The sequence below is a fragment of the Sapajus apella genome, unplaced genomic scaffold (assembly GCF_009761245.1).
Source record: "Sapajus apella isolate SASKATOON/1434 unplaced genomic scaffold, GSC_monkey_1.0 scaffold224, whole genome shotgun sequence".
Taxonomy (NCBI): domain Eukaryota; kingdom Metazoa; phylum Chordata; class Mammalia; order Primates; family Cebidae; genus Sapajus; species Sapajus apella.
This window is the reverse complement of record NW_022437164.1, coordinates 280,525-288,578: the sequence shown is the minus strand read 5'-3', so window position 1 is coordinate 288,578 and position 8,054 is coordinate 280,525. Positions and strand designations below refer to the sequence as shown.

General features: G+C 55.3%; 2 protein-coding genes across 3 annotated transcripts in view; both read right to left on the bottom strand.

Annotated features, from left to right (window-relative positions):
* The window catches only part of LOC116544601 (leukocyte immunoglobulin-like receptor subfamily B member 2), a 72,562-nt gene that overhangs the window by 16,696 nt on the left and 47,812 nt on the right, over positions 1-8,054 (bottom strand). The window contains exons 1-11 of one of the 2 annotated variants that reach the window (XM_032271092.1): positions 5,165-5,255; positions 4,692-4,776; positions 4,493-4,528; positions 4,023-4,307; positions 3,574-3,876; positions 2,832-3,128; positions 2,284-2,586; positions 1,927-1,974; positions 905-1,021; positions 218-293; positions 98-135 (exon numbers count right to left, since the gene is read on the bottom strand). In XM_032271092.1, the coding sequence (XP_032126983.1) occupies positions 98-135; positions 218-293; positions 905-1,021; positions 1,927-1,974; positions 2,284-2,586; positions 2,832-3,128; positions 3,574-3,876; positions 4,023-4,307; positions 4,493-4,528; positions 4,692-4,776; positions 5,165-5,173 (1,597 nt within the window). In that variant the 5' untranslated portion in view covers positions 5,174-5,255. The other variant, XM_032271091.1, reaches the window with a different exon arrangement.
* The window catches only part of LOC116544621 (leukocyte immunoglobulin-like receptor subfamily B member 5), a 5,610-nt gene continuing 5,064 nt past the window's right edge, over positions 7,509-8,054 (bottom strand). Inside the window, 1 exon segment of the mRNA XM_032271145.1 lies at positions 7,509-8,049. The gene's annotated coding sequence lies outside the window, so the exon portion shown is untranslated.

The following is an 8,054-nucleotide window of genomic DNA, read 5'->3' as shown; positions in this document are numbered from 1 at the left end:
TGAGCCCCAGGCCCTTCCCAGCCCCTCCCCGTTGCTAATGAAATTTTGGGACTCCTGTCTCCCCAGCACCCCCATTTGTCCCCTCTCTTCCTCTCACAGAGGTTTTCTTCCTGGACATCAGCAGGTGGGCTGGACCTGGGAGAGGACACAGGAGTGTAAGGGGGACAGGGTATGGGCGGTGGGTGGGTGGGAGTCTGGGGTCTTCGGGCAGAATTACCTCCTCTGCAGGCCCCTGTCCTTGGGCTCTGGCTCCACAGCACCTGCAGGATGCTGGAAATCAGCCTCTCTCTGGTCTGGGTGAAGATGGACAGAGTCTCAGCCCTGGGAACATTAGAACCACCCATCCAACACATGCAACTTGAGGGAAAGCAGGAAAGCTTAAAATAATTCTGCAGGGATGTCCCAGATATTTCATGAGATAGAAAACAACTCCATGAATACGGAGGTTTGTAAATGTGTGCTGACTAGCTGGGCACAGTGGCTCACGCCTGTAATCCTAGCAGCTTGGGAGGCTGAGGCAGGCGGATCACAAGTCAGGAGTTCAAGACCAGCCTGGCCAACATGGCGAAACCCCGTCTCTACTAAAAATACAAAAATTAGCCAGGCGTAGTGGTGGGCATCTGTAGTCCCAGCTACTCCAGTTACTTGGTAAGCTGAGGCAGGAGAATCACTTGAACCCAGATGGCGGAGGTTGCAGTGAGCTGAGATTGTGTCATTGCACTCCAGCCTGGGCCACAGAGCAAGACTCTATCTCAAAAAATTAAAAAAAAGTAAATGTGTGCTGCCATTAGGCACCTCTGGAACAGGTTTTCTAAGCTGACTTCCCTGTGTGTTCTGGTTCCCTCTGGCTGGTGCCCTGAGCCCACCCTTGGCCAGCCCATGGGTGCCCCCCTTCCCTACTCGCCGGAGGTCCTGTGTTTCTCCTGTCGCCGATGTCGGAGGAGGAGGAAGAGGAGGAGGAAGAACAGCAGGACAAAGCCCATCGAGACCCCGATCAATACCTCCAGGTATCTTCCCAGACCTTGAGTGTGATGACATCAGGAATGATGACGTCATTGATGTGAGCACCTACTGTGTGCAGGCATGTGCTGAGTCATTCCTTCCTGAGCTCCGACCCTCACAGCAGTCATGCAACATGGGATTGCTGCCCCCACAACCCATTTCACAGATACACAAACTGAGGCTCAGAGGGCAATCGCCTGCCCCAGGTCCCCAGCCAGGCGGTGGCAGAGCTGGGGAGGGAACCTGGGGGTCTGACCTGCAGCCCTTGTTCCCTGCACTGAGCCGAGCCCCAGAGCTGCAGGGCAAGAGCCTGATGTCCTGAACCACCGCCCTGCTCCCCTCCCCTGCCCCAGGTCACCATCACTGCTGCTGGTGGGACAGGATAGGCCCCTGTGGAATCGGGTCTGAAGGCTTCCCTGGGAGGCCTCCTCCCCCAGGAGGTCACAGCTGGGAGTCAGAGCTGAAAGGAACTTTCTCACCCATGCAGGCCTCTCTCCTTTACACTTGGAGAAACTGAGGCCCAAACCAGGGGAGGGGCCTGTCCACGTCACCATCTCCAGAGGAACTTGAACCTAGGACAGAACCCAGCCCTGCCTCCCCTGGACCCGCCCACCTCCCGCTCATAGACCCTCGATCACTACCCTGGGGGCCTGACCCTGAGGAGGGAGGGGCTGGTCCTCAGGGCCTCCTGGGTCAGGACAGGGAGCTGAGGGCTGGGGCTGCCTTGTCCCCCACATCAGCCCAGCTGCTCCCCCATGCTGGGCCCCAACATCTGCCTTTGCCTTGACCCCCCGCCCTCACCAGCCCAGCCTCAGAGCCCCTGGGACACAAGCCCGTCCTTGAGGGGAGGGGAATGGGATCTTTTGAGAGACTCAGGACTGCCCTGGGGGAGACCGTGCTCCCCAAGAGGCCTCTGTGACTCACCAGGTGTGGTTGGCCCTGCGGGTGGTGGGCTGGAGCCTGCAGAGGGTCCTGGAAGGAGCACAGTAGGCAGGTGAGGGCCGGGGCTGTCTGTGGAGCACACACTTCACTCCAGCTCCCCTGCGTCCGCCCAGTGCATTCCCTGGAAACATGTCTCTGCCCACCTGGTACCTTCTGCATGCCAGCAAGGAGAACGAGTGGCCATGCCTACGAGAACCCCTGCTGGTCTCCTCTTGCTGAGGAGTGAGGCCCCTCTGGCTAAGCCTCCCTCCATCCCAACCTCCCTCCCTCTATCCTCCCTCCTCAGCAGGGCCTGAGCTGAGCCTCTGAGGTCAGAGAGGACAGGGTCAGGGCCCTCACCTGAGACCACGAGCTCCAGGGGCTCACTGGGGTGAGACAGCAGGTAGGGGATGGAGCTGTATGAGCCGTAGCACCTGTAGGTCCCCGCATGGGCTGAGGTCACAGGACTCATGGGGAATTCAGCCTGGTCCTTATCAGATTGGTACTTTGATATCAGACGCAGGGGGGCATCAGCTGCTCCCTCCTTGGTCAGAAGGAAAGTGTCCATCCACCCCTGTGACTGACACAGCAGGGTCACGTTCTCCCCTGAGGCCACCCTGGGGCCCGGCTGCACTGAGAGGGAGGGTCTGTCAGGGAACTGTCCTGGAGAGAAAAGGATGGGTGAGGGGCTGCCCCACCTTTTTCTGAGCTGAGACCTCCCCAGGCCTCTCTCTGGGACCCTCAGTCTCTGTTTTCTCTGAGTCTCCCCCTCCCCACCCATCCCCTGTCTCTGACTGTCTCTCCTTCCCTGGGGACCCCCACCCCTCATCCCAGCCATCACCACCTAGGCTCCCTGGCAGGGCCTGTGCAGAGCCTGGGTCCCTGACTGAACCCGCTGGGCTCCTCACCTGCAATCAGGATGTCCAGGGGGTCACTGGGGGCCGACCACTCGGAGGAGAGGTTGTGGGCACCGTAGCATTTGTACTGGCCCCCGTGGAAGACCCTCACAGGGCTCAGGGTGAAGTTGGCCTGGGAGAGCCCAACCTGGAACTTCTGGCCAGAGCGCTGGAGGAGGTTAACTCCCTGGTCCTTGTACAGAGCAAATCTGTCGTAGTCGACATCAGATCGACACTGCAGGGTCAGGCTGCCTCCATGGGCCACGACAGGGCCCTGCGGGGTCAGAAGGGAGGGCTTCCTAGACATGCCTGGAGGGAAAGAGGAGCGGGGACTCGGACGGCTGTTCCTCCCACACCCCTTCCTTCTCCTGTCCTGGCCCTGCAGGTCTCAGTGTCTGTCACATTCTGTGTCTCGGACCCCAGGGCCTCCTCCTCACCCGGGGCTGTCCTGGAGCCATTTCAGAGAAGTGGGGTCTCCCTTAGCCTTGGTCACTGTGCCTGATCTTCCCTCCTCTCCCTGAGAGCCAGGACCTCACAGCAAACACACTGGAGCTCTTCCTGAGTCATCCCTTCCAGGTGAGGGTGACCGAGGGCTCCACCTCCCATGTCAGAGCCTCCCCATGGGGACTCCCTCACGCCTTCAGCCCGTCCATCAACACATCGCTCTGGGTCCTCTCCATCTTTAGTCACCAGCCACTCCCAACCACCTGTCTGCTGCCCCAAAAGTATGTTAGAGAAGCTGTGGCTTCCTCACCTGAAGTCAGAATCTCCAGGGGGTCACTGGGGTATGACCACACCTGGGGGGTGTCTCTGTAATAGTAATAGCATCTGAACATCCACCTGTGGCTAGGGGTCATGGGACCCACAGGGAACAGGGCCTCGAACCACCCACTGGGGAGCTGCTGTGATTTCAGGGTCCGGGGGAGCTGGTGTTCTCCTTCCTTAATCAGAACAAAGTAGTGATATCCCTTCTGAGAGCCACACTGGAGGGTCACGTTCCCTCCTGAGGTCACCACAGGGCTGGGCAGGGCTGAGAGGGTGGGTTTGCCGTAGGCTCCTAGGAGAGAAGGAAGCACCATGTGAAATGGGGCTCACACCTCCCACATCACCCCCAGGGCTGGGCTGGGAGAGGGAGATGTCCCTGAGAGCCAACCCCCTTCCTGAGGGCAGAGCCTGGGGCTGGGACCCTGAGTGTCCTCTCACCTGTCACCACCAGCTCTAGGGGCTCACTGCGCTCTGACCAGCCTGCAGGGCTGAGATAGTGACAGCGATATTTCCCTGCATGGTGCTCTGACATGAATAAGATGGAGAATCTGGCCTTGTTCCTGGGTTCCAGTGGGTTCTGTATGTCCCAGGGTACTTGGGTTCCCTCTTTTTCCAGATGATACTCCTGGGCCTTCATGTTCCCCTGACACCAGATGGTCACGGGGCTCCCCCAAATGATCACAGAGCCTGGCTCAGTCCAGAGGATGGGTTTGGGGAGGGGCCCTGGAAGGAGATCAGAGACTGGATCCCAAGACCTCCCTCAGCCCTCAGATCCCAGCTTTCAGCTCCAGGACCCCCTGTCATCCCCATCAGCCACCCAGAACTGCTGTCTCCACCCCCAGCTGCCCAGGGGTAGGCCTTGTCCCTAGAGAGGAAGAGGAACCTGGAACAGCTGGGGACAGACTTACCTGCCTGCACGCAGGTTCTGGGGCTCAGACTCAGCCCTGGAAGAGAATTCCCTGTGAGAGATTTGCCTCTGAAGCCTGAGCAGATCCTCCCCTCCCTAGTGGCTCCTGAGCTTTTGAGGTCTCCTGATGGACTAGGGCTTGTGTGTGGGTCGGGGTCCCTCCAAGACTCAGGTCTCTTCTCTCCATCTTGAAATCTCACCAAGGCAGAGCAGGGCTGTGAGGGCGGGGGTCATGGTGTCGCTTCCCAGTGGCCCTGGACTCTGCAGATGGATGAGCCCTCGGTGCTGGCAGGACAGAGACATCCAGGGTGTGGCCGCTTGGAGGCTGAGTGCTTCTTGTCATGGGGTTGTCTCATTCACAGCCCACAGGAAGGGGAACTGCCCTTCCCAGGGGCCTGGCTCTCATTTTGGGCTGTGGTGGGGACAGGCACCAGGCTCTCTGCAGACTTTACAAAGAGAAATGGGATCTCCCTGCCCCCGAACCATTCTTTGTCTGATTTACCTTTATTTCATTGAGGACCAGGACACAGCGGCAAATAGCCCTGGTGCCTTCCTGAGTCAGCCCCTTTTAGGTGAGGGTGACCATGGGCTTCTCCTCCCTCTCACAGCCTCCTCATGGGGTCTCCTTCCCTCCTTCAGCCCGTCCATCAGCACAGCAGTGCGGGGTCCTCACCATGGCCATCGTCTCTCCAGCCCTGGAGATGCTTCAGGGAAGATGTAGGTCCGTGCTGCAGGCAGGCTCAGGTCAGCAGAGACACACCTGACACCTGGCTGTGCAGTCCAGGCTGAGCTGCGTGTGGCCGTGAGCACAGAGGAGAAATGCAGGCCCTACCATGGTGGCTCCCGCCTGGAATCCCAGCACTTCAGGAGGGAGAGAGAGAAAGAGAGAGAGAGAGAATCAGGCATCACTAGAGCTGCAAGGCTGCAGATATTTTTGCATCTGGAGTCTCTCTGAAAGCAATACTAAATGATGATGTAAGTCAGTGAGTAGAATAATGAACCCCAAATGGAGAAGGTGAGATGCTGCTGTGAGTAAATGAAATGAGCAGTACATACAAAACACTAATCCACATAGGTCAGTCATATGTGTGTACACAAGTACATACATTTCTACTAAGAATCTAAAAGAGCAAGGAAATGGATTCTCCTCTCTGGAGCCTCCAGAAAGGAATGCAGCTATGTGAAGGCCTCGATTTTATCCTAAAAGACCTGTTCAGAATTCTGACTTTCAGAACCATGAGATAATGAATTCATGTTGCTTCAGCTACTCAATATGTAGTAATTTGTTATGGCACCAGCAGCAAACCGATACTAATACAAACAGCAAACCAATACTAGCACTACTACAGCTGTTGTTTTAAAAGAACAGTTGGGCCGGGCGCGGTGGCTCAAGCCTGTAATCCCAGCACTTTGGGAGGCCGAGGCGGGTGGATCACGAGGTCAAGAGATCGAGACCATCCTGGTCAACATGGTGAAACCCCGTCTCTACTAAAAATACAAAAAATCAGCTGGGCATGGTGGCGTGTGCCTGTAATCCCAGCTACTCAGGAGGCTGAGGCAGGAGAATTGCCTGAACCCAGGAGGCGGAGGTTGCGGTGAGCTGAGATCGCGCCATTGCATTCCAGCCTGGGTAACATGAGTGAAACTCTGTCTCAAAAAAAAAAAAAAGAAAAAAAGAACAGTTGATGTTTCACACTTTTAAATCACAGTCTGCTGAGAGGAGAAAGTTATACACTTTCGCTCAACCAATCAGATGTCCTTCAAATTTACAAAGTGTCAATTGATACACAATGGAGGATTTGAAGAAATATTTATCAGACTTTGATTAAAAAAAAAAAAAAAAGCAGGTTTCGTAGCACATGCCAGGCATTGTGGCACACGCTGGTAATCCCAGAGGGATTACTCTAGAGGCTGAGGCAGGAAGAATCATTTGAATCTGGGGGGCAGAGGTTGCAGTGTACAAAAAAAAAAAATGCAAAGTGAGACTCTTGGCATTGGGTAACCCTTGTTCGCTTCTGGTAGTAATTTCCCACTAGGCAGATCGTCTAACCCCAGATCACCTAAAACTGCAGGCCCAGGACATGCATGTCTCCCAGGTGGGTGACCTGGAAGGGGGTGATGGAGGCTGTTTATTACGCTCTCCTTTTCTTTCCCAGCCCATGTGTTCTACCTGTGTAGAGATGTGGCATTTTCATTTGCAAATCCCATTATAGGAAAATAAATACGAACACAAATATTAAAAGGAAAAGCCATTTAGAGGTCATTCATGAATATGTATATTGTCTCCAGCTATCTATATCTGTTTTATATCTATGTCTATGACACCATCAGAGAGCACCCAGACTGCAGCGTCTCATCCACAGCTTTGTTCTTGCATCTCCTGTGAGCGGCCATTCCGAGGCTTCCTCAGCCCCAGCAGCACCAACCACTGCATTGCACGCACCCCATCTCAGGTCATCCCCAGGACATCACGTGGCCCTGTTCACATTGCCCCACTGATTTCATGGGTGTGTGGGACCCTCGAACTGTGATTAAGTCGCAGGATGCTCCATTTAAACAGGTGGGACCCTCTGATTCCTGGCGGACAGCCGCAATGAGCCCAGCGAAACCTATCTCAGCACCAGCATCCATCGCGGCCAGGAGGATTTGCTGCCCCCTCCTGGTGGGATATGCGCCATGTTGTCAAGCGGCCACCAGATGGCTCACCGATCCCCTCAAAGGAAGGCATCCCATCCAGAAGGCTCTGCTGGTCACTGGGGAGACTCTCAGCCAGTGGAGGCTACATGGTCCTTGGTGAGAAGGAGTCGTTGGTGTTGGGTCCATGCTGCTTCTCTTTTCTTCTTTTTTTTTTTTGAGACGGAGTCTCACTGTCTCCCAGGCTGGAGTGCAGTGGCACAGTCTTGGCTCACTACAACCTCCGTCTCCTGATTCTCCTGCCTCAGCCTCCTGAGTAGCTGGGATTACAGGTCCCTGCCCCTCACCTGTCTGATTTTTGTATTTTTAGTAGAAGTGGGGTTTTGCCATGTTGGCCAGGCTGGTCTCGAACTCCTGACCTCTGGTGATCTGCCCACCTTGGCTTCCCAAAGCGCTGGGATTACAGGTGTGAGTCACCACGGCTGGCTGCATGTCCTTTTTCTTGCTGTATGGCCATGACACTCATGGGCCCCTCCTGCGTGCACTGGGGCTGCTGAGAGAGCTTGCCGAAGCTCACTGTGTTCGTCACACCATCAGCGGATCCCCAGGTCAGTGGATTTTTAGCCAGTCCTTGACTAGTTTTCTTTCTGTCCATGTCTCTGTGCCTTACTGAGGAGGAAGTGTGTGAACTTTGTTCATCATGTGTGAAGAAGATGCTTATATATCTCTAGCAGATGTATAAGATTTGGGCTTCTTCAAGATCATGAAACAATTTACTCTGAGGTTGCTTAGAAAACAGTGCTGGCCTTAGGCTTCCTATCTTGAAACTGCAAGTCTATTTCCAACCTCATGCATGGAAAAGTGTTAGAATCTCCACAGAATCTGCAAGACCTCTATAGCACCTCCACGGGACCTTCACAGGACCTCCA